The following is a 26,210-nucleotide window of genomic DNA, read 5'->3' as shown; positions in this document are numbered from 1 at the left end:
GCTGCCACTTCTCTTGGCAAGAAGTGAAAGTTTTAAAATGTGTGCCTATAGATTAAGCATGTGTTCAAAGATACTTTTACTTTATTTGTCCCTTACTGCTGGACATTAAGCAACAACCAATGAGCTCATCTGGACAGTGGTTTTGTGTGCTCTGTTGGCAGAAGTACAGGAAAAAACTATTCTAGGAGGTCAGGTCTCTAACCTTGAGAATCTAAACTCTGGTTCTATGTAAACCTTGTCTTGTCCCACACTTGGCTAGAACTGGAAATGACCAATATTATTAATGTTCATTAGTATAAAATGATACAGTTATGGTAAGCATTTGTTTCGTTAAAAAATAAAACTTGTACCTGTATTATATGAAAGTTATATGAAATTATGTATAAAAGTTGAGAATAATTACAGTTTTGATCAGTTGACATGCTACTGCTTGCTCCTTCCATTCTTTATTGGTTAACCATATTTCTGACCCTTATTGACTTTGCAGCGACCCAGTACCAGCTTCAGCACCCAAGTCTGACGTTTATAGGATGCTACATGATAATCAGGAAGGATCGAGTCAACCACGTCAGTCTGGTTCCTTTAAGATTCTCCAGGATATGGTCTCTGAAGAATCTGGTTAGTTCTAGTTTTTATCCATCTTAAATATTTTTAATTTTCTTTCAACCCCACTCCTTTTTAATTTAATTTTTTGTATACCTGAGGGCTCCCTAAGTTTTGCAGAAATATCTCCTGTGTCTGTCCCTGGCCCCATTGTGCAGATTTTAAAATCTGCACTCTGGGGCCAGTTTCAGAATTAGTTATATAGATAATACCAGGGGTCATTTCCTGCCAGAGCAGCGCTCTGGCAGTAAGGAGCCCAGGCCCCGCCCCCTGCCTTTCCTGGCCACCGGTGGAGAGACTTGGGGGGGATTTAAATCCCTGGGTTCCCTGCCCAATCTTCTCCAGGTGCACCTGGAGAAGATCGGGCTGGGGAGCCAGGCATGTCTGCTTCCCTGCCCTCCCCTTCTCCAGCCAGCCCGCTGCGGTGGGTTGGCTGGACAGGGGAAGGGGAGGTGGGCAGATATGGCCCCTTTCCCCCTGAGCCTCTCTGTGGGGGATTTAAACTCATTTGCATATGCCTTAACTAAATTTAAACATGCCTGCCCTTTGTCAGGGGGTGTGGCATATGCAAATGAGTTATGCAAATGAGCTCCTGCACCTCTTTTTCTAGGAAATGACCCCTGGGTAATACTGGTCTACCTAACAGGGCTGTGAATTTACGTGAAGAGCTTTGAAATTTAAAACTACTCTATCAATGGTGTGTATATTCAGTGGGTAAAAGAAGAACATTAACATTGATAACAATAACGGATGTATACCAAGACAGTGAGCTGTTGAGATGCCATTTTAACCAAAATTAAAACATGTTAGATAGGAATAATAGTAAATTAATATTTAATACGTCATGATATACTAACTGAAGCTGTAGAGCTGATGTTTGCATCTAGTAATACTCCAAAGAAAACAAAACAGGGGCCAATATCAGTACAATAATACACTCTAAAACATCAGTTATGTATGCTTAATACAATTGCTTTTATACTTGATAGTAGTATCTAAGTATACAACATTTTCACAAGTTTATACAATCTAGCCATACAATATCTTAATGCTTTACAACAACATGATAATACAACAAAATGTCAATTGCTGCCAATGTCAGGCATCTAGTAATAAACAGAACTGGTGAGTTTTCTTTTTAAAAAGAGAGAGGTGAAAGGAATGCCTGACATTTTGGTTAGTTAAACTGAATGAATGTGATCTAGACTAAAAGTAAAGAATGTTTAAAGTCCTTCTGGGTTTCAGTAAGAATGATAAACTAGGGATGACTGAAGAAACTGGGAAGCCAGTAATAAGGACAACCAATCTAAATAAACACAAAAATAGTTGGAAATAGATTTATGCTTGCAGTCTATGCATGCAGTCTTTGGCCCTAAAACATAAAATATTTATTAGTAAGGAGGTGGAGTTGTGTTCAGTGTTACAATCAAAAGGTTATTGCTTAAGCCTCTGATTCTAGAAATTTAGAAGAAGACCAGCACTCTGGACTGTTTTGTGAATGGAAATATCTTTTCCCCCCTCAGATGGACGGCCAACTGGTACAAGGAGCGTGAAAGCACCAATGACAAAGCCATCTGCTGGTGCAGGAAGTGTGCCAAAGGTTCCCTTGTGTGACAAGTGTGGAAATGGAATTGTGTAAGATTTTAATTTTATTTTTAACAAATCCATACTATAGATACCCAAAAGCTCCCCCTGAAACTTAGGGTGAAAGCATGATTTACCTTGAGAATGAAAACGCAAACCATACACAGTTCTAAGAGTACTCATAAACTATTCGAAATTCCAGGTAATGAATGTGGATAGACAAGTGTGTTTGTTTAAACTTCAGTGCAATATGCTGTTTTTTAAATATTACAAGTGGAAAGGCATAGTCTGTAAATCACATCTACAGATTCTGTGTCGCTGTAAAGTTGGCAAAGCTTGCTGAATTATTACGTGACAGGCATGGCTCCTACTGAAATGCGATCTTAGTAGAGCCTAATAGCCCTGTGCTATGCAGACTGGATTTAACAGAGCAGGAGACCAGATTAGGGCTCATTACTGTGATGCCAAAGGACACCTGCCCCATTCCTCCAGCACTGCAGGTGGCCTCACAGCAGGCTCAGCTTCTGGGGCAAAAATGAAAGGGCAGAGGATTGGCCTATAACTATGGTATGAGTGTTGGGCAATGAAGCCAATGTGTAGTGAGGCACCTGGGTCATGCCTGCCTCCCGTCTCACCTTCCCTGTATGTACTGGATGCAATATGCAACAGTTGATGTACACGTGCATATAACACATGATCTTTCCCACAGCTGTGCCTGGCAGTATTAAATATGAACAGCTCAAATGTAGGATCTAGGGAGTGAAATCCTGCTCCCCATTATATATTGATTCTACGTTATTTGCCCAGCCTTTTGAAAGGGATTCTTTTAGTCTTTGAAAATCACAACACTGGGTTCTACCAAATGAAAGCAAATCGAATTGTTCCATTGGCTTGAATAGGAAAAAAACCTGAGATGTGCCCTGTAGTCTACTCAGAGCGAACTGCACAGTTATTCAGGCTTGTAGAGACCCATACAGGAGTAAAGGATGGTACACGTATTGACTCTTTTGTGTATCTGAAGAAGTTCCAGTATCACATCTAAAAGAAGCCTGCTCGGAACTTCCCTTATCCTTAGCAGCACATACACTTAACTATACTTTGCCTTACTTTCGCACTATATTGCATTAAACAGCAGTGATGAACACAAAATGGAGAATCCATGGGAGCAGCCACGGTCATCTAGATTCTCTGTTTTGAAAAAACAATGATGGCAATTCCAGACTAAACTACTAATATTGAAGAAACCTGTAATGTAATGCATTAAAGAAGTTTGCAGTAGTGGTGATAAAACTGCTGGCAGGGATTGATTCAGTTGCCTGCCTATTGGAAAAGGGCTGGGCTGTCAGAAGGGTTTCTGGCTGTCATTGGCTAAACTTCTGAGAATCTAAAAAGGGGGCAGTGCAGGAAGAAGGCAAAAAAGAGAGAGAAAGATCAAGATCAAGCAGAAACCTAGATAGGAATAGACATGAATGTGATAGAGCAACAAAGTAAGGAAACTAGGAGTGGGTGGGGTGGAATAAGAAAGAAGGACCTGAACAGGAAGACATTCAGAAAGGTGAAAGAGGAGAATGGGAACAATCTCAAGAACAGAAGGAAAACTGAGAATGGACAGAGTAAAAATACACACATGGCCAGAAATTGCTAAAAATGGGGTGGGGTGGGGAGCGTGAATCCAAAGTTCTCCAATGAGCCCTCCTCCAGCCTAAGGATACTTCCTAAAACTTAAGTGGCCCTTCCTCCTATGAAAAGCCAGTTGAATTGGAGGAAGTTCCCTTAGGGGAGGAAGGCTTCGGTCTGTGCTCAGTGGAGTGGGAAGACAGCAGTAGGATCCACCCCAGCAAGACAGGGGCCCAATCTGCATCTAGCATTTGCTCCGCTGTCTTACCAAACCCATGCTGGAACAGAAATTCCCCTCTGCATTGAGTGCCACTTTCACTTTTATTGATTTTCGGATTTTATGGGAGTCTCCAGACTGACTGCATGCTGCTTTCACTTCGTTTGATCTCTTGGTTTTATGGTAGCTATCTGCATAGATTTAGGGCCGTTTTATGGCCATTCACGGGTGACTCTGCAGTCAGTACGGTGTTGGCCTGGGGTATTTGAATGTGGTTTTGATCCGCATCTTTTTCCATTGTAGGTTTGGTAAAACAGCAGAGCAAATGCTAGATGCAGATTGGGCCAGGGTTCTATATTGATTTGGTAATAAGTGACCAAGTCATTAGCTGCATGCCTCTAGTTGTATTGTAATGTTTTAATCTCACTTCTTAAATCATCGTCCTCGTATGTGACTGATATTTAACCTCTTGGTTTTATCCGTTCCTTTTGCTCTTCGCAGCGGCACGGTTGTAAAGGCACGTGATAAACACCGGCACCCGGAATGTTTTGTGTGCTCGGACTGCAACCTCAACTTGAAGCAGAAAGGTTACTTCTTCGTGGAGGGGCAATTATACTGTGAAGCTCATGCCCGAGCCCGCATGAGGCCACCAGAGGGATATGAAGCGGTCACTGTTTATCCCAGGGCTTAACCGTTTGGAGACAAACATACCTGCATGCACGCAAGCCATTATCAGTTTACAGCAGCAGTACAGTCCCTGAATCCAACATAGTGCTTTTGAGGGAGGGATAGGATGGAGCAGAAGGATAATATTTCTAGTATCCTGTATCTCTGTCTACGGATTATTATCACGATCGCCAATGTAATCTGATGGCGTATAAAGTTAATATAAGTTGCTGTATTAGATTAAGTGCCTTTGAATTTATTTTGGTTACAGCTACCTATAGTGAGAGACCTATATTTCTGTCCAGATCCTCAGATTCATTTTTTTACAAGTAATACTAGAAAGAAATCCAGTCCAGAGTACTCCGACCTCTGAAAACAAATCCTTTGGGTTTAAAAAAAGATATTCTTATTCTATAGAGTTCACTGCACTATGAACACACAGTGAGCAGTTTTTATATCATCTGTCAGTGTTCCTTCTTCTCACTGTTCTCTCTTCCTTCTGGAAAACAAAGCATCCTGCTTGGGGGGGGCATACCTGAGAGGGACCTGGCAACATGACCTTTCCTGGCTGGAGAAAGAGGAGTAACTAGGCAATGAGTGAGTGGAGTGGAGCTGGACATGATTCACTTATGTGGATGAGACGGAGCTATTTGTCTTATTAATATCAAATGCAGTGAAGTGCTCTGAAGACAGTGTGTGTGTCTTAGACGTCTATGCATTATTTCTTAAATCCCATTTATCATTTATATACAAAGCCCACAATATTATGCACACCATGAGATAGGATTTCATTTTTAGTACCTTACCTCTCAACTTGTATATGTTAAACATAGAACTTACGAAGCCAATGTAGCAAGTACTTGGGTCATTTTCATTAGAAGAAAGGATTGTGACCCCCAAAATGAAATATTTTGCTTTGTTACTGTAAGTTTATTTTTGCTGCCTGTCTTTATCGTTATGCTGAGGAGAAGAAATAAATACATGAAAATGGCAAGATCCCTGCCCCAAAATGTGATTATTTCCACAAGCGCAACAGATGTAGGGTGGGGTTGTTTTGGACAGCAGGCCTCCAGACTCCAGGGCAACCTGTCTACCCCACATGTAAGTAGAGATTTCTGTACACAGCCTAGCAGCTGAAAACACATCTGCATCCATGATGCCTATCTGGGTCCGATAGGACTGGCTTGGTGTCCATTTTGATGGACATCCACTGCTGGAACAGGGCCTTTGTTTATGAGCTAGCATAAGGATTTGCACTTCAAAGGAGAAAAAATCTTACTGGTGTGTGCAAGTCCTCAAGTATGTTTGAGTAGCTCTTCAGATCCCAACCAAAGATATTTGTGAACGTAAAAACAAAACAAAACTGTACTTTATCAGGGATCCTGTGAACAAATGTGATTAAATGACTTAATGGGGGAAAAACACCCCGAAACAAACACACAATTTATTTTGCAGCAGTATTTTTTCTGTGTTAATTAGCATCCAATAAAAATGTGCAGATCTATTCAGAAAAGTTTTTGTGCATACTATTTGTGACAGCAGTGGTAAATACTGCAAATTGAAAAAGGGGATGGGGAAAATTTCCTCAAATTAGCAAAAGTTACTCCTGTACGGAACAAAAATTCACTTCAGCTGCATTCATTTTGCTCCAAGACCAAGAGTTTTCTGAAGTCAGATAGGGTTTTATCTGTGCCTAGTAAAGTCAGCAGCAAGATCTAAGGTATGTGTGTCTCCATGTTAAGAAGAGTCCACTTCAGCATTCCCTCTAAGCTGAGTTAGTGTGAGCGAGCTCAGTTTTTTAGCCTCCAGCTCACACATTTTTGGCTTAGTTCAGGAAGGATGGCTCCAGAGCAAACTAGTTTATGCAGTAGCCAAATCGTTTGCTCACAACTTTAATGCCAGTAGCTCACAAAGTAGAATTTTTGTTCACAAGACTCCACAGCTTAGAGGGAGCACTTCATTCCACTCTCCCTCAGGTATTACTGTAGCAGAGACAGTGTAATCTCTGCCTTCATGGGGAGGGGGGACCAGAAATGCTCACATTATCTCTAAAGGCCAGAAACCTTATATTGCATATTCATTTCTCCAGGGAAAGTAAAGAGAGCTGAAGAATAAGGCCATGTGAGGGCATGCTGTGTATCGTTTCCCTAAAGAGACCAAAGCAGCAGGAGATATGTGAACTATGCTTAAGTCTCTGCCAAAGGTTTGTGCTAGCTAGCACGTGGCCCTTCACTGAATTAAATGCAGAGACTGAAACTAGCTGTCAATGTTGGCTGATCAACACTTATAAAGTTATCCTACCAAACAGGCATTGGTTATCCTATCTATTTCTGCCCTTCTCTTGATGAACAGCCATCTAAAATTTGACAAATTTGACTCCCATGTAGGAGTAAGGAACAGCTCTCTCTCTCTGCTTGAACTTTGTAGAAGCAGCGTGTGTCGGTCGACCTAATGGTTTGAAAGTTATGACATTTCACTCGGTTCCTTCCCTTCCTCCTCATCCCTTGCAGAGGAGAGGACATCTGGAAGAATACACGAGCAGCACTAATGCTGGCACCTTTAGGACTGTTCTAAATAACTCCAGTTCTTGGTGTAGCTGTACACAAATGTGTTCACATGGGTTACTTGGCCACCTCAGCGTACTTTCTCTCTGATAATAACTGGCTCCTTGGGCCCCAGAACAAACAGATGCAAGCAGCGGTAGGGATCTGTTCTTCTCCTCCCCCTTCCTTTGGGGCTTGCCTCCCCAAACATCTGCCCCACTCACCACTGGCTGAAGTCCATCCCTGTACCCAGGTCCCTATCTGAGTTTTCTCCAGCCTTGGAGCCCTGATCAGAGTGATAACATATGCCCTTTGTTTGTGTTTGCCATATCTGAAAAACAGTGCGAGTCCCAGTGTGGCTCCAGTGATTAGGCCATAGTCATAATAAGGAGAATCCTCATGGAAGAAAGCGGATTCCTTTGAAATGTGTTGTAGGAGAAGAGTTTTGCAGATACCAAGGACTGCCAACAAGACAAATAAGTGGGTTCTAGATCAAATCAACCCTGAACTCTCCCTAAAAGCTAAAATGACTAAACTGAGGTTATCCTACTTTGCTCACATTATAAGAAGACATTTGGTGTAGTGGTTAAGTGTGCAGACTCTAATCTGGGAGAACCAGTTTTGATCCCCCACTCCTCCACTTGCAGCTGCTGGATGACCTTGGGCAAGCCATAGTTCTGTCAGAGCTGTTCTCTCAAGGATAGTTCTGGAAAGAGCTCTCTCAGCCCCACCTACCTCACAGGGTGTCTGTTGAGGGGAGCAGAAGGGAAAGGAGTTTGTGAGTGAAGGGTGGGGTATAAATCCAATCTCTTGCAGTTATATATAATGCTGACATATTGCACTATTTTATCAAACACTATTACTCTGTCATGATATATTCAAGTTTTCTTTGTTATTAATTTAACTGTTGAAAAATTTAAAAAACTATTTAAAATAATGTTAGGAAAAGTTGAAGGTAACAGGAAAAAAACAAACATGAGATGGATTGGCTCAGTAAAGGAAACCACAGCCCTCAGTTTACAAGACTTGGGCAAGGCTGTTAACCACAGAATGTTTTGGTGCTCATTAATTCATTGGGCCGCCATAAGTTGGAAGCCACTTGACTGCACTTTGCATGCACACCCCCCCCCCCATGGTTAAGTGGGGATTTGTAGCTGGATTCCCTGGAGCCCAGTCCAACACTCTTAATTATGGCTGTATCTACATAGGGGCATAAAAATGTGTCCTCACCACAGCATCAGCTGCAAGCAGGATGGGAATGGATGGAAACAGGGTCCACATGTCCCTTTCCTTGCTCTGCTCACTGTAGCCACCCTCCAGCACTGCTCCTCCCCCTTTCTTTTTTGCTCCTGCACAAAAGTGTGGACAGGGCAGCTGTGTTGGTCTGAAGCAGTGGAACAAAGTTTGAGTCCAGTGGCAGCTTTAAGACCAACAGAGTTTAATTCTGGGCATACGCTTTCTTGCATCTGATGACGTGTTCATGCACATGAACGCTTATACCCAGAATTAAACTTTGTTGGTCTTAAAGGTGCCACTGGACTCAAACTTTGTTTCTTTGTATTTCTGAATGTTATAACTGTATTTGTTAGTCAAGTGGCTAGCCCGTGTGAAAACAACACAACAAGGCCATCTACTTGGAGGACTACATAGGTATGCAGAAATGTATGACTTCGTAAACTACCCTCTCCCATGCTCAAGACCGAGCTCTACGGGGACTAAACATGCTCTAGAAGGGATGGGCCCTGGACAGCAGCATCAGCTGGAGGAATGAAAGGGAGAGGAGAAACCAGCCTGGTGCCTGAAAGACATGAGAGTGGGGTGAAGTAAGATTTCCAAATGGTTCCCTTCTTGGTTTGTGTTAAAAAATATTGGACTGCACTTTTGTTTGTTGTTCCCTGCTTCATGTGCTGCTTTCGGTGGAAACAAATTAGCATAAAATGTCAGCTCAATTGGTCGGAACTTGATGACACATTTGATACTGTGTTTCCAATGCACAAATCTGTACAAAGGAAAAGGAGAGAAGACGCGGTGGAGCACTCCAAATGACATTCACATTTAGTCTTTTTTCCAGGAACACACTAATGGGGAGGAGAATAGGAGCATCTAATTATAGGTATTAGGCTCCTGACCTTATTTCGCCAGCTCTCTTTTTTTTATAATTAATTAAAATAATGAAAGACCAGAAACAACAGCGTGGAAACTGAACGGTGATCTCTAAGTCAGGAACAGTAATGTTGGGATACATTTTGTTAGTCTTTAGGGCGACCCTGGGCTTTTTAGTTGTGTGCCCTCACATCCCCGATATCCTTTATCCGGTTTGTCGAACTGAAGTGGAGCAATTTTGTTGTCGCAGATGGGAGATAACCTCAAAGCCTGATTCATCGCGTGTACTGGGGTGACAAACTATAGGTGAAAATGCGATTTCTCCCCCCACTCCCCCCGAATTAACAGGTTTGCAAGCTCCCGCGGGCGCGGTGATGGAAGCTACTGAAGTAATGACGTTCCGTAATAAAACCAAAGCACCTTGTTTAGGTTTTTTTAAAAAAAATCTTCCCAAGCCTTGCTATATATTTGATAAACAGTGCGTGTGCACGAAAGCTCATACCTTGAATAAACCTTTGCTGGTCTTAAAGGTGCCACTGAACTCGAAGGCTGTTAAATGTACCTAAAGGCAAGGAATCTTGCCAGAAGCTCCCGCGGTCGCTAGGTGGCGCACAGATGCGCATGCGCAGTAGGGGCTCTGGTAAACCACTGCTCCCGACTCGTCTCATCTCGTGGGACATTCGTTGCGTAGCAACGTGACGCTGCCTTGGGCGGAGCGGCGGTTTGGGCGGCAGAGTCGCGGTTTGAACGAGGCGAAGCGGAAAACAAGATGAGAGCCGGTGAATTGCACGTGCCCGGAGGGGTTCAGGCTTGGTGGGGCGGGAGGAGATTATGGCGGAGAGAGTAAATTGAGTTAACGCCAAGGCTGTGTTGCTGCAGGAACCGACCAGGAATGCGTCCACGGAGGCAGCCGCCGCTGGCGGAGGTCGGAGGATAAGGAGAAGATCTCGCCCTCGGTTCTGGTCTCTGAGCCGGGGATCCAGGACGCAGGAACAACAGGTGCCGGGCACACCAGCTTTCCACTGAAACAAACCCCATGGCCTTTGGGGGGGGGGGGAGAGACGGGGAGCCTTGCCATCCCTCCTCTCCCTTCCGACTACTTTAGTGTGTATGCTGTGCTTGGCTGTGATGTCATCGCACCTGTGCATGAGGCTGCGCGAATCGTGACGTCATTGTGTCCCCCTCTCTGTGAGCCAGAGGAGCGTTTCTCCAAGGCTTCCTCCCTCATAATGTGAGATTTATCATTGGCAGGTGGTGGGACCTGTGCGCCTCATTGTAAGCCCACATTTGCCGTTTTACTTCTCTAGCAATAGTTTCTGCCATGGTTTCCAACCTCTAAGTGGGGCCTGGAATTCTCCCAGAATTAGGACAGGTCTCCAGATTTACAAGGATCAGGTCCCCTAGAGAAAATGGCTACTTTGGGGAGTGGATTCTGTACTATCATACCACTGCTAAGCTTTCTTCCCTCCCCAAACTCCACCCACAAATCTTCAGGACAGGATTTATAGTCCGCCTTTCTCACTGAGACTGGAAGTGGGTTACACAATGTAAGTCAATAAAATGAACAGGATGTGACATCCAGTGAACCATGTAGAGATTTAGGATTGCACAAATCTGAAACAAAGTATAAGTATTAACACGTGGCATGTTAATGTACAAATTACATAATAACAACAGATAAAAGGTACTGTACAAGTAATATAGTCTACAGCCCCTTTCCCTTTATCAAAGCATTATCCTGAACTATCTGTTCTGTTAACTCTGTAAAAACGCATTCCTGAATAATTCAGTTCTGCATAGTTTGCTGAAAGCCAAGGAGGGTGGTAGCCTTCCTCACCTCCTCAGGCAGACCAATCCATAAGGTGGGGACCACTACAGAGAATGCACGTATATGGGCACTTGTTGATATTGCAACCCTACTTTCAGCAGTATTTAACTTCTTTACTGTTCACATACTACCAGGGCCGTAGGACATGCTTAGGCCATAAACTATATCACGGTTAAGAGGCCTCATAGTATTACCAAAGTTATAATCAGACAAGTAGCTCAGTCATCTTTAGTGTAACTGTGGGCTGTGGCCTCGGACCGGGCACCCAGCCACTGGATGGCAGTCAGGATCTTCCTTGGCTTTGCTGATTGTTGAGTGCTGTTGCTGCCACCATGCTTCCCCTCACACTGCTGTGCCTTCCAGTCCCTGGAAGGCCTGAACACAAGCCTCCTTCTTTGCCCACTAAGCAGCTGTCCTGGGCCCAAAGTCCCCTTGCTGGCATGCCTTGTCTGGTGCTCCAGGGCTCCAAGGCCTTCCTCCGGCTTCTGCCCATTGCCCTGAGCCTGTTTCAACACCACCACCACCCCGCCTTCTGGGGCCTCCAAGTCCTCTGTCCAGGTTGCTGAGGCCCAGTCACACTCCTGGGCCACTCCTTGCCCCTATGACCCTTTCACAGCCTGCAGACCACCCTCAGTCATCTGGCTGGTCATGTCATGCCCAATCAGCCCAGCCCCTTCCTCAACCCCAGTGCTGTCTTCAGCTCCCATCTGCCGCCCCTGTATTGCCTTCTCTGCCTCTCCTCCCCTTCCTCTGGTGCCTGGCCACTTTTTACCAGTGTGGCTGGCCAGGTGGGCCCTTGCCCTCTTGCCAGTGTTCTGGTTCCCCTTCCACCCTGTTTTCTTCTGGCCAGGCTATCAGGAGCACTCCAACACCATCTAGGCTCAGCAAAGCTGGGCCTGTAACCACATTTAGTAATTTATTTGTATTTAGAGACCCCTCACAATCTCAGATCCTAAACTGTAGTTTGCTTAGCCTCTGCATAAATCCAGCTTTGTATAGCAAAGAGCAAGTGACTATCCGATAGTGCCTGGGTGTGAAACTGAAATAGTGCAGAGATACATTTGTATTTGTATTTACTCAGCAATGCTGCACCTCTATGAAAAGGCATTTGTGGCCCCGGTCACACGGCAAAGTTGCCGCAGGAGAGGCACAGAAGGTGGGCGGATTATCCGGGCGCGATCACACCCCAACATCTGGGAAGTGGAGTGCACCCGTGGCTTACCGCCGACAATGTGGATTTAAAAACTAGTACCTCCAAGGTACTAGTAAATGTTTGCCACAGGCTGCCTCCAGACGCCCGTGGTGTGATCACACTGGCGCGCGGCATTCCCCTCCGGTCCCTCGTTTACCCACTGGCGCCGAGGGAAGGACCCATGCTGTGCCAGTGGCGCGTCTGACCGTGTAATCGTGGATCAAACTGCGCCGGGGCCATTAGCCACCCCTCCCCCTCGCGATATCTGGCCCGTGTGCCCGGGGCCTGTGTTACCCTTTTAAGACCCAGTCCACTCTCTGTAGCAACATATATTTTTCAGACACCTTGCCTGCTCCATCAGCCCTTCCACCTTTCTATACTTCATAGTCTCCACCCGCCTTCCTGCACCACAAGAGTGTACCTCCATCTCTTGTCCCCCTCTTTTTCTTCTCTTCTTTCTACACTTCTGCTTGGCACTTCTGTTTCTTAGTTGTCTGTCCCTCTCCTCTTTTTCTTCTCCTTGTCTTTTCCCCTTTTCTGCTGTCCCCTTTTCCCCTTTACTAGCTCTCATTGGTAGCACAAGCACCCAAAGCTTTCAGTCAATTGGCAGTTCAAACACTGAGGGATTCTGGGCCTCAGCTGGTCCATCAGTGTCTGCTGGACAGCTGACTGTCCAAAAGAATGGAAAAACTGGTACCATCAGAAACCACCAGAAGCAGGGAAAGCAATAAAGATGTGTAGCATCCCAGGCATTAACTGTGGTAGCAACAGAACCTTCATTAAGTAATGTATACTTGTTATTTCTATTGACAAAGTCACAAGGTGTATAGACGTTATATCTGCAGAGTTTGTTGGATTAATTTTCCAGATAAATCTGCTTCAAGAAGAGATGGTCAAGGCCAAGCCCAGTCAGCATTAAAAGTAAGTTTACTATTTTGGATAATTAGGTGATGTGTTTGTGATTATACTTGAATAATGGGTGGCAAAGAGGAAGGTTATGGCTTTGTTCATATTTGAACTTTACCAAAGTTCTTGTGGATATTACCCTCTTCTTACATGATATGTTTTTAGGCATTTTTTGTTACCAACTCCTGTCAGTCTAACAACAGCTTTGCAGACATCAGCAGGTGATATAACCTGTCTCGATTTGATTAAAAGCTTCACCTACTGATTTATGTAGATTAACCTTTATCTCCATGTGATGAAAAACTTCACCTACTGATTTATATTGCTTTGGTTGATTAAGCTGGGTCAAAAGTTCTTATCTTTGTAATGGGGCAGTCAGATTTACCATGTCTTCCTCCATTCAGTCTCCACTGAAATAAATAGTGTTTGCGCTGATAAGTTTCAGGATACAGGACACAAGATCTAAGGCTGGAGACACAGCATTTTTTTAAGATGGGGAAAGAGAATTAAAAGTAGCAGGGCAGAATCTTTGTTAACCTTTGTGTAGACACAATTTCTTTTATCCAAGTATTGTCTCTGGCCAAGTAGATTCTGGAAGCTTTTGAAGTACTGTATAAATCTAGAAACCCTTATTTAGCCACATACAATCTGTGGGATAGAAAATACTGAGTGTGTGCACCGTACACAGTGGTGAGACTGACAAGGTGCCTTCATATCTTGGGGTTGGGGGGGAAACCAGTTCTCTCTCTCACTAGCTTTAGTCCATATCAGGCAAATGGCTGAGAATATTTGCTTCTTTTTAACATTTGGCTAAGGAATGTTAGAATATACCTCAGGTGATGGTGATTCTTTTCTTTAAAGAAAAGTCAAAATATACTGAACCATCTGACACTCCATTAGAATAAAAAGAGAAGGCAGGTCTAAGCCATCACGTTCTTCTAGCAGGACATTTGAATCACCAGCTCCCAATGTATGCCAGTCTGTTTATTGGCAGCAGCGCAGTGCATGTAGTTTAGAATCATGTACGTGCCATGCATAGGATGGAGCAGATATGTCACGTTTCCATAGATCTATATATCTATTTCTCAAGCATGGCCTTCATTTGCATATCTAAATCAGCAGATCAGGGCCACAATAACACGAAGCATACTGAGGATAAAATGGAGGAGAAGAAAACTCCGTATGACACCCTGAGCTCCTTGCAGGAAAACCATGCTAAGAATGTAATAGATAGATGTCCTAACTGGATTGGCCTGAGTGACTTCATCTTTGCTATATGCTGGTGGTATCTACTTGCTCTGAGTATTAGGACAGTATTAGCTGTTCTCAGGAGAACTTTCCCACTCTCATGCTTGTTAGTAGTGCTTATCTTCAAGGCCTGGGTTGTTCCCCCACACACACTGGAATCCAGGTGCAAGATGGCCTGGCTCATCCAAGTGTTTGGGATAGGCTTAATTAATCATTCTTTGGGCTTGCAGCCAGCATTTAGAGTATAAGACATGTCGTTTTAGTTATGCTCTTGTCTCGAGGTTTGGGTAAGCTTCAATGTGCACGTGTGCTCGTCTTGAGGCCAGCTGATTGAAGCTTAGCCTACATCTGCTTTGATAACTTTGATGGGTTATTAAAGATCTCCTTGTAAGTAAACACGGATCTCTTGTCAGTTCTTTGGGAACTTCCGTGAATCTAAGGAGCCCCGTAACACTAACAAACAGCAGTTGGGATGCACGTTTAGATATAAGAAACTTGACAGTGCAGTCCTGAGCAGAATTATACCCTTCAAAGTCCATTGCCTTCAATGGGCTTAGAAGGGTATAACTCTTTGGATTCATACTGTGAAAATTTTACAGCACACTGAAGATTTCTAGCTTTTCACTTAACTATGTACATAATGTAGATCCTACAACTTCAGATGGAATCATTTCAAGCCCTTCGACAACAGACTTTGCAGAGTGTAAGCATGGTAAGAGCAAATTCTAAATATTTGTAAAAATAAAGGGGTAATTTTGGGTCATGTTTTAGTGGAGAATGTATTTTTTAATCCAAAGTTTATTGAAACCTTAAAGTAAATAGAAATCTCAATCAATACTGCCTCTAAGCTGTGGAGTCTTGTGAGCAAAAATTCTACTTTGTGAGCTACTGGCGTTAAAGTTGTGAGCAAGGGATTTGGCTACTGCATAAATTAGCTTGTTGTAGAGCCATTCTTCCTGAGCCAAGACAAAAATGTGTGAGCCAGAGGCTAAAAAACTGTGAGTTAGCTCACACTAACTCAGCTTAGAGGGAACACTGGTCTCAATACCAGCTGGGAAATCCCTGTAATGTTTATATGCTGACCTCTTCTGAGACATGTTTATTCCTATGGATTCCCCCCCCCCCCCCCGAAAAGTAAGCCTTGATTGTATTTTTCTCTCATTACACAGGCCACCTCTATAAGGTCACACAAACATGGGGTGGGGTGGGGGAATCACAGGTCTTCTCTTTAACAAAGGGCCTCAGTAACTCATCCTAAGACAAAGTTTGAGTCCAGTGGCACCTTTAAGACCAACGAAGTTTAATTCTGGGTATAAACTTTCGTGTGCATGTACACTTCATCAGATACCCTAAGACAGACAGAGTCAAAAATGTACATAAAATCCTGATTGGCAACTAGTGTTACCCACAGGCCACCCATTCCTTTGTCTCCCAAGTGTCTTGCTGGCAGATCTCGATGTCATTGCTCTTCCTATCTGTCCCTGCTGCTCTTCACACTCCTTGGAATAGTGGGGCAGGGAAATAAAATCCAGACCATGCCACTGAAAGGATGGCGGCTTCTTTCATGCTCACATTTCAGTGTCCGCTTTCCTGACCCCAGCCTTCAGTGAAGGGAGGTTGAGACCAAAACATGCAAAACACAGAACTTCCATCTTCTCACCGGTAGAGGTATGCTGGTATTTTGTTGTTTCAAAAGGTTTTTTGTGTTATATTTGTTATTCAGGGCGTTGTGTGTGTGGGGGTGTTGTTATTCAATTCCTTTTCATTTCTATCTATTTCAATGGAAAACATATTTCCAGTTTGTCACAACTTTGTTTTGGATGAAATCATCAAGGATACTCCTTTCCCAACCAATCCTCCCTGCTGGATTTCATAGATGGAAAGTTCCCAGTTCATGAGCCATTAGAGTAACGTGACAGAGCCCTCCCAAGCAGGCAGGCAGAGGGAGAACAGTAGGCAAAGGCAGATGCACACACAGCTAGCCTTCGGAAAGCCCACTCCCATGTCTCTTCACGTCCCATCCTCTCAAAAGTATTTTCGTGTCCTCAGAACCTCTTGCAATGAGCACCTGCAGTGATCTCCTGCTTCATGATAGCAGACACAAAGACAGAGCAAGATGCAGTCTCTTCGTGGGGGCGAGAAGGGAGGAGTGGTTAAAAATGGTTAGCTCTTTTAGTACTCCAAAAAACTCAAACAGAATTGCAAAGAACTTTGCAGAAGGTTCTGGGTTCTGAATACCAAACTATTAAAAAGCAACTGATTCCCTGTTGATAGGCAGTAATGAAGGTTCCATATATCATGCAAGACACCAAAAAAATTAGATGACTGTAACCCAGGTTCAACAGGAAGTGGCAAGACAGGATATTTAAAATTTCAGATGACCCTCTCTTTCTATTTCCAAGAACTCCTACTCCTACCACATGTGGTTATATAGCTGTTCCCCTTCCAGAGACAGGTATCGAGAAAATCCTCAGTGAACAAATGTTTTCTCAAGGTTTACTGTTAAGGATTTCTCTTCCATGGAGTAAATATTTTTTGTGTAGACAGGAAGAATATTATTTATTTATTAATTTCAATTTATGTCCCGCCTTGCTGGTGCAGCACTGGCTCAAGGTGGCTTACACAGTTAAAATGCAATAGAACCAATAAATACAGTAAAAATTCACAATTAAAAGACAATTACGTAAGGTGCTAATATATACAGATGGCGGCGATATACAGATACATGGTCCGATAAGAAAAGGCCATGTCCAGTGTAGTAATATGGGGCCATGGCCTATTCAATTTATGATGGTTCTTTTGCTCAATCTACGATGGTTCATTCATCAGTGGCGGCTCCTAACTGAAGGCCTGGTGGAAGAGCTCCGTTTTACAGGCCCTGCAAAACTGTAGAAGGTCCCACAGGGCCCTGATGTCCTCCGAGACCTCATTCCACCGGTGTGGAGCCGCCACTGAAAACGCCCTAGCCCTCGTAGAGGCCAATCTGGCATCTTTCATGCCAGGGACAGTCAGGCAATGTTGGGTCTCCAACCTCAGTGCTCTCTGGGGCACATATGGGGAAAGGCGGTCCCTCAGGTAGGCAGGTCCCTGACCATATAGGGCTTTAAAGGTCAAAACCAGCACCTTGAAACGAATCCGGTATGCTATTGTTAGCCAGTGCAATGCCTTCAGCACAGGCTGGATGTGACCCATCAACAGCCTGGCTGCTGCATTTTGCACTAGCTGCAGCTTCTGGATTTGGGACAAGAGCAGCCCCATGTAGAGAGCATTGTAGTAGTCTAACCTTGAGGTGACCATAGCATGGATCACTGTTGTCAGGTCATTGCGTTCGAGGAAGGGAACCAACTGCCTGATCAGCCATAGATGGTAAAAGGCTGACTTGGCAGTGGCTGCTACCTGGGCCTCCATTGTTAAGGTGGCATCCAGGAGCACTCCCAGACTCCTGACCCTCAGCGCTGGCACCAATGGTGCCCCATTGAGTGTTGGTAGTGGGATCCCTACCCCTGGACCGCTCCGACTCGGGCACAGGACCTCCATCTTCGTTGGATTCAATTTCAATCGGCTCAGCCTAAGCCAGCCCACCACGTCCTGAAGTGCCCGCTCCAGGTCATCTGGGGTAGAGTTGGACTCGCCGCCCAGCAACAGATTATAGCTGGGTGTCGTCTGTGTCTTGGTGACACCCTAGCCTGTGCCTCCGGGCAATCTAGGCAAGGGGACGCATGTAGATATTAAATAACATCGGGGATAATACTGCCCCTTGAGGAACCCCACAAACCAGCAGATACCTCTGGGACGTCTGTTCCCCTACTGCCACCCTCTGTCCCCAACCTTGGAGAAAGGAGACGAGCTATTGTAAGGCAAGCCCCTGAATCCCAGTGTTGATGAGGCAGTGGATCAGCAACTGATGGTCAACCGTGTCGAATGCCGCTGACAGGTCCAACAGCAACAGTGCTGCCATGCTGCCTTGATCCAGATGCCTCCGGAGGTCATCTGTGAGGGCAACCAGTGCCGTCTCCATCCCATGGCCTGGCTGAAAGCTGGACTGGAATGGGTCTAGCATGGAAGTGTCATCCATAAAGCTCTGCAACTGAACCGCCACCGCTCTCACCAGTAATTTGCCCAAATAGGGCAAATTGGAAACCGGCTGGTAGTTGGCCAATTCGGCCAGGTCCAAAGATTTTTTTTCAGGAGAGGCTTCCTTGAGTGCCCCTGGGAACAGTCCCTCCATGAAGGACACTGTTGAGGGCACTTTGCAACCCCTCACGGCCAGCTTTTATAAGCCATGAAGGGCATGGGTCAAGGCTGCAAATGGTTGGGCATACCGTTGCGAGCAATCTGTCGACTTCCTCAAGGCTGAGCAGACTGAAATAATCCAGAATAGAACTAGAAGATGTGCATGGGGCCTCGAGTTCACTCTCTGTCTCAACTGTGGCAGGGAGATCGCGGCAGAGCAGCAAGACTTTATCTGCAAAGTAGCTCGCAAAAGCCTCACAGCCAATATCCAATTCCCTAGCATTTGGTCTGCCCTGAGGCAGCTCTGTTAATAACTGAATAGTTCTAAACAATTGTGCCGGGCATGAGCTAGCAGACACAATTGTAGTAGAACTCCCTCTTCGTGGCTTTGATTGCCATCTCATAGGATCTCATAAATGTCCTATAGGATGCTCTTGTTGCTTCGTCACGAGGGCACCGCCACCATCTCTCTAGTTGTCTGAGCCCTCATTTCATCAGCCACAGCTCCTCAGTAAACCATGGAGCCTGCTTAGAGTGAGGGCGCAGACGGCGTCGGGGGGCGATCTCATCGATGGCAGTTGAGAGTCGGCCATGCCAGTCCTCAACTAGCTCATCTAATGAGCCACCAGGGGGCATAGGATCCTGTAGGGCCATCTGAAGCCGCTGTGGGTCCATTTGGTTCTGCGGGCGAGCTAAAATATGCTCACGGCCCAAACAGGGTCAGGGTGCCACGTTCACATGGGCCTTCGGGGCATGGTGGTCCGACCATGGAACTGCCATAGCAGTAATCCGGTCCACTGTAACCCCCGCCACGAAGATCAAATCAAGCGTGTGACCAGCTCTGTGAGTGGGGGCTGTTACATATTGGGAGAGTCCCAGTGCTGCCATGGACGACACTAGGTCCACCACCATTGGAGAGGCCGCATCATCGGCATGGACATTGAAGTCACCCAAGACTATCAGTCTGGGGTACTCCAATGCCCAGCCAGACACGGCCTCAACCAGGGATGACAGGCCATCGGCTGGTGCGTTGGGCGGTCGGTACACTACCAGATGGCCAAACTCTTCCCAGCTTCCCACACAAAGCCAGCACACTCTATGCCTGTGAGCCTCAATGGCGGGAGCGCCCTGAAGAAGTAAGCCTCCCGTATGAACAGTGCCACTCCTCGCCCTCGCCCCTTGGTCCTTGACTGGTGGAGGGCGGAGAACCCAGGTGGAGCCAATTGGGAGAGTGCTACTGTCTCCCCATCTCATACCTAGGTCTCCGTCATACAGGCCAGGTCAGCATTTTGTTCCAGGAGAAAGTCCTGTTTATGGACCTGGCATTGCACAATGCCAGTGTCTGAGAGGGGTCATTCCTCCTAGCCCCACTGACCGTCATCTTTGGGATGGGGTGCAGACTTGAAGATGGCTGAGCTTCTCTGTTTCTCTGCCCCCTTCCTTCATTTTCTGCCTGGCCCCACCACAATACTTTCCCTGCCCCAAGAGCACTGGTAAACCCTGACCCATCATCACCATTTTGATGGTCTTTGCGAAACCACAGACCATTTTATAGCTGTTAATGATTGGGTACCAGCATGCGCAACACAATAACAGTGACACTTAGTCATTACATTCCTAAATTAAATACAAATTTGACGCAACCTACACTGTCACTATCAATTTTATTGGACACCCTCCTAATTAAATCCAGTAGCCTATGAAGCTGATTTATTTACTTATTTCATTTCCTCTTTGTTCCCTTACCCCCCCACACCCTATCACCCCCTTGGCTCGGCAGTAGTCACTATAACTAATGGCTGAACTGGTCTATGGCAGTTTTATTTTAAGCCCCAGATAACTTCCTATTAATTAATTTGTAAGTTTAAATAGAAAACTAATTAAGCAATCAAACTTCACTATAAGGCATTCAATATAAATAATTCATATGTCAAATTAGTCAATAATTAATTGGGGAATAACAATCAATAGCACAGTAATAATCCATAACCCAATCCGTTTATGCATCCCAATCCTAACCCCATTAATTAAATTAAGTTAACCTATCCACTCTTTACTTTAATATGACTGCTTATCCACGAGTACATTAGCTATTTAAAAAATTGAACTCTTGAAATTCTACCAAGTGTTGTATAAACAATTACTTGCTAAAACAGGTTACAATCTAATCAATGAAAAAGAGTAAGGGAGGAGGATAACCATCTTATTGCATGTTTCTACAGGTTCAGTCTGAAATCAGCGAGATACTTAATAAAAATATTGCTGATGTGAAACATCGTGAATTTAATCCAGACCCTTTACTTTTGACCAGCACACCTATCCGTGTTGCTATGGTATGTTGTTTTCTTTTTACCTTCAAATGAGAGGTATGTATGTGAAAGTGCATTTTCAGCAGTTGTGTGTGGTGTTGCTGGGAATTACCAGTGCAATCCTAAAGAGAATTAGAGGTTGTTACACCAGTTGGGAACAGTGTCCACAATGCTATTAAGTTCAGCATTCAGGTCAATGGAAAGTTACCCCTTAAGTCCAAAACAGTAACATTTGATTTCAAAAGAGGGAACTTTAGAAAAATAAGGGGGAAAGCTGACCCAGCTGAGCTCTGAGCTGCTAGAGGGGTATTTTTTATTTACTTTCAGCTGAGGTGATTTAGCTGAGAGGGTACTGTGTGGGGGGACTGTGTTTGGGAGTGTGTGGGTGAGTTGTGAGTTGTTGCAGAGTCCTGGATGCTTGAGATAGGGTGTGAAAGGATCATTGGCCTGGTGCGAAGGTAGCGGACATTACGTGTGTTCTAGATAGACTGGTAGATAGTGCTGGGGAGGAGCCAGTGGTCATGGTACATGTTGGCACCAACGATGTGGGGAAATGCAGTCGTGAGGTCCTGGAGGATAAATTTAGGCTGCTAGGCAGGAAACTCAAGGCCAGGACCTCCAAGGTAGCCGCCTCAGAAGTGCTACCTGTTCCATGCGCAGGGCCGGAGAGACAGGCACAGATCAGGGGTATCAATGCGTGGATGAGACGATGGTGTAGGGGGGAAGGGTTCAAGTTGCTGTTACTTTTCTACAAGGAACTTGACTGGGATTGAAATTTGTACAACAGTCTCGAGGCAGCAAGAGGAAGGTTGTGGGCTTAATATGCATAGGAAATTATAGGTGTTTATACACAAATGCTAGAAGTGTCCAACGTAAAATTGGGGAATTGGAATGCTTGGTGTCGGGGGGGGGATAGACATTGTGGGTATTTCAGAAACTTGGTGGAATGAGGAAAATCAGTGGGATACGGTGATTCCTGGTTATAAATTATATTGGAAGGATGGGGGGAAGGGTTGGAGGTGGGGTGGCTCTGTATGTCAGAGAGGGTATATAGTAAGAGAATTGGATTCACTTCTGGAAATGCTACTGGGAGTTTGTTATCGCCCACCAGATCAAAAGATAGAGGATTATAAAAGGATGAATGAATTAAAGATAGCAACTAGACGAAATAACTGTGTCGTAATAGGTGATTTTAACTACCCACACATTGATTGATGAAAGCTTTTTCCCCCAGATTTTGTTCTGTCCCTGAGGAAAAGTACTGGTTCAAAATGTGTAGGGCACTGAAATCTCTGATAAACAGCTGAGGACATCTGTGCTTTTTCCTCAGATTGCCCATATTACTGGAATAATTTATAACAATATAGTTAAAGATGAAGCACTCCATGCCTGTAGTAGAAGAATCACAGGGTCTTTCAGATCTGCAGTCTAACAAATGAACCTGCCTTGTAAGAAAACGATCTGCTCAATTAGTTCTGCTAAGGATATGTTCCTGCATATCCTCCCATCTATATTAAACAAATCAAACTAATATTTTGAATGCTTCAGAGGACCGTTTAAGCAGGGCTCTTTAGGAGGAGGACAGATTTCAGCTAGTTACTCTAGTTTTTTCTTCTTCAAAAAGTGTTTTTCATTCATTTGAGGATCCAATACACCATCCCAAATTTGGCTTCATACTGACCTAAACCTACCCTACAGCTTCATGGAATTCAGACTCTTTCCTCTTAAAGTGTTTACTCCTTTTTATCCTTTGAACAAAGTTGAAATTAATATAGGTCCCCCCCCCGAGCAATGGTTATCCAAACACAGATGTATCTAAACTTTTATTGCTTTAGTTTTCTTTTCTAGATGGAAAATATATATACTCAGAAAACTGGGGGGTGTGTGTGTGCTCATTAATGTTTTCAAGGGAAAACTGAAAATCTGAGAAATGCAGTTCTAAGCATGGTGATAACCTTCTGAGTCCACTGGAGTCAATCAACTTAGAAGGGCGTAAGACTGCTAAGATAAGAAAATTGAAATAATAATAAAATAAGTAACCACATTCCCTGCTTAAGGACTCTTCACTGCCACCTCCATTTTTTCTTCTATGTTTTACATTAAACTGCTGCTGGGACATAAAATCTATACCAGATTTTCGAAGTACACAGCCTATGCAACAAATCTACGGTGCTGTGTTATGCCTCATTCTATGTATTAAATAGTGAAAATTTCAACAGGATTGTTCTCTCTCTCTCTCTCTCTCTCAGCCTAGACAGTGTCAAGAAGCATCACTTTTAAAGAACCAACTTCATCTTGATAAAAGGTTCATGCAGTGTCCAGAAACCTATCCCAACAAAATCTTTGGAGACCCAGTCACAGATGGAAGTGTTCCACATCACATTCTGTCAAAATGTCAGTCAGCTGGAAAAGCTCAAGCCCCTGACCAAACACCTAGAGAGAAAGCTATTCTGGCATTTAAAAATGACCACAATTTGAAGAATCCTGCCAGCAACATTTCTTCTCCACCTTGGGTTGGTTTCAAAACAGAAGCAAGTACTGCCCTTAGTGAGATTAAAAACTATGCTGGATTTAAAGAGTCCATGGCCTTCCACACAGGCAAGAATGGGCATGTGCTAGAGAGTATGAGTTCTTCCTTCAGGGACATGAAAGCGGGCAATAGAAAGACTCCTAGGCATGAACTCCCATATACCTTTGAAGTTCAGAATACTTCCACTATTTTGTACGGTAAAGGCAATGATTCTGGTTACCTATCAGAACAGGATCCAACAGGAAAAGCAATTGGTATGTCAAAGGAGTATTTTAAATCCAAGAGGACTTCCAAATTGGAGGATTCAGTAGATGGCCTGCATATTGCCATGGTTTCTTTAAAAGAAAACAATCAGACAGCAGTACAAACACATACTGAGAGCAAGAAACAGAACAAAGAATTATTTGCTAAAGGTAACATGTTTGAGAAGTTGCAAGTAAATTTCTTGCCCAAAACTGGAGAAGATAAATATTTTATTCTGGAACACACAGTGGAAAGGGAAAAGGACAACCACCTGCAGCTGCTGGACACAAAACAAGAGTTTCAAAAAGAGAAAGTTCTGGAATCCTGTGGTATCGATGCTGGATCCGACAGCTACTATAAAAAAAGTGGATTGCTAGAAATGTCTCCAAAAGAGCCTGAACCCTTAACAAAAAAAGCGGTGGATCTTCAGAGTGAAAACCTAGATCTCAAGAAACAAATAAAGACTCTGACTGGCATTATACAGTCTCTGACCGAGCAAAACTCAAAATACCAGATGCAAATTAAAGATTTAAACGATGAAAAAAGCAACATTCAAGAGAGGCTAGTGAAATCAGACAGAGACTGCAAGGAATGCATTAAAGAAGTTAAAAGGTTACTGAAGAAATGCAAGGAATCTGAACAGCAAAAGATAACTCTGGAGGAAAAACAGAATCAGCTTTATGCTCAAAACCAAAGTATAATGCAGAACTTGGATGATTTTCAGAAGAAGGACCAGGAAGCCCATGAAAGTCTGGCAGCTCTCACGCAAGAAAAGGGCGATCTTCTTGTAGCCTTGGGAACTTTGGAGAGTCAAATTACACCACTTCAAGAAGAGTGTAAAGTGTTAGAAGAAAAAGCAAGTCAGCTTGAAAATGAACTTGAAAAAAAACAGAAGGAAATACAGCAACTAAAAGAAAATGAAAAGACCAAGCAGTCCAATATGGAAGCTGCTCTTAGGATGACACAGTCACTTCACGAGGAAAAGTTAGAACTTGAGAAGATTGTGCAGGAGTCAACTGATTTAAGAAAGATCCTCCAGAAGGAGCTTGAGGAAGCCCAGAGAGAGAGAGCAAATGCTGAGGAAAAACTTCTGAATGAATGTAAAAACACAAGAATAGAAACCGGAGTTTTAGAAACCAACCTGTCCAACATGAAAGGAGAATGTGAGAGGCTGTCAGCACTGGTAGGAGGCCTGACAGAAGACAACAGGGGTCTTAAAAAGGAACTGCATGAATACAAACTGGAAGTTGCAGAGTACAAAGCTAGAATAAGAAAACTGAGTGAGGAACTCTTGCTGATGGACAATAAAATGCGTTCAATGGAGAATGAAAGAGATGTACTGCAGTTTGAAGTGAATCGTCTCCATAGGAATAATGGTTGCCTAAGAGACCACGTCACCGCTTTATTCAATGAACTCCATAAGCCAAGGTCCAATTCAAGAAGCAGAAGGCCAGATGGTGATCCTGCAGATCCCACTGGAATTTGTGAAGAAATGTCTAGTTTCCAGCATATTTCTGTAACATATAATTCACCAGGTATGTTCTGCCTTTTGATATACCGGACTCAGATTAATTCAAAATTGTTTTGAAAAAATAATGGATTTGTTAGGGTTAAGGTTTGACATGAAATACTTAGATCAGAATCACTAATAAATCAGGGGGATCGTCACATCCCTGAAATGGCATGGTGCAATCTGTCTGCGTGAGAAAGGACTGTGTGCATGAAGCACTTATCCTTCCCACACCCTCCCAGTCTGGCTCTCAAGGACGTGAAGGCAGCCATTACTTTTAATGGGAGCTCAGGGAACTCTTTCCATATACTCATCCAGCTCCTCCTCTCCTCAATGTGGCCTTGACCCACAAGTTACTCTTGGAGTGGGAGAGGTCTTTTGTGCCCTGCGGTGGTACCTGAGTCATGCCCTCAGTTGCTAGATGCTTAGGGACATATATTATGCTGAGAAATCAAGAACTATAGTTAATCTTTCAGTGAGCTCAAGCTTTTCCATATTACATACATGTCTAGAGGTATTCATTAGAAGGCATAAGTAAATATTGTTGGGAAAAATTAACTAAAGAACCTGTATAGGGGGAAAAGACTGTAAATATTTTTTTACAAGTGTGACACTAGGCTTTGTCTGTCTATTTTTACAATTAGTATAACTTAAGCACTGAATTACCATCAAGGAGATATTAGGATTAACTTCAGGTGCCTGTTGGATTGGTTCATGATGCATGATGGTTGTATGAGTTTGTAGGTACCACAGTGCTTCCCATTGGCTTTGTGTGTGTGTGTGCACATGTGTATGTTTTAAATAAAACTGTCTTTTTTTCCAGGCAATCCCAGACAAACTGCAGCAATCTGTCCTTCAAAGAAACTGTAATAAACCTT

General features: G+C 44.0%; 2 protein-coding genes across 4 annotated transcripts in view; both read left to right on the top strand.

Annotated features, from left to right (window-relative positions):
• PDLIM3 (PDZ and LIM domain 3) overlaps positions 1 to 5,683 on the top strand; it is a 40,419-nt gene extending 34,736 nt beyond the window's left edge. For all 3 annotated transcript variants that reach the window (XM_015418709.1, XM_015418710.1, XM_015418708.1), the window contains 3 exons: positions 488 to 618; positions 2,127 to 2,238; positions 4,523 to 5,683. In XM_015418709.1, the coding sequence (XP_015274195.1) occupies positions 488 to 618; positions 2,127 to 2,238; positions 4,523 to 4,712 (433 nt within the window). In that variant the 3' untranslated portion in view covers positions 4,713 to 5,683. The remainder of the gene's footprint in view (positions 1 to 487; positions 619 to 2,126; positions 2,239 to 4,522) is intronic.
• A 4,024-nt stretch (positions 5,684 to 9,707) lies between these two features.
• CCDC110 (coiled-coil domain containing 110) overlaps positions 9,708 to 26,210 on the top strand; it is a 21,576-nt gene continuing 5,073 nt past the window's right edge. Inside the window, exons 1-7 of the mRNA XM_015418692.1 lie at positions 9,708 to 9,735; positions 10,213 to 10,332; positions 12,918 to 13,046; positions 13,222 to 13,274; positions 15,154 to 15,219; positions 20,963 to 21,073; positions 23,299 to 25,357. Of these exons, the coding sequence (XP_015274178.1) occupies positions 9,708 to 9,735; positions 10,213 to 10,332; positions 12,918 to 13,046; positions 13,222 to 13,274; positions 15,154 to 15,219; positions 20,963 to 21,073; positions 23,299 to 25,357 (2,566 nt within the window). The remainder of the gene's footprint in view (positions 9,736 to 10,212; positions 10,333 to 12,917; positions 13,047 to 13,221; positions 13,275 to 15,153; positions 15,220 to 20,962; positions 21,074 to 23,298; positions 25,358 to 26,210) is intronic.

Source organism: Gekko japonicus, unplaced genomic scaffold (assembly GCF_001447785.1).
Source record: "Gekko japonicus isolate JY-2015 unplaced genomic scaffold, Gekko_japonicus_V1.1 scaffold663, whole genome shotgun sequence".
Taxonomy (NCBI): domain Eukaryota; kingdom Metazoa; phylum Chordata; class Lepidosauria; order Squamata; family Gekkonidae; genus Gekko; species Gekko japonicus.
Note: the sequence above shows the minus strand (reverse complement) of the source record. Positions and strands in the feature narration are given on the sequence as shown.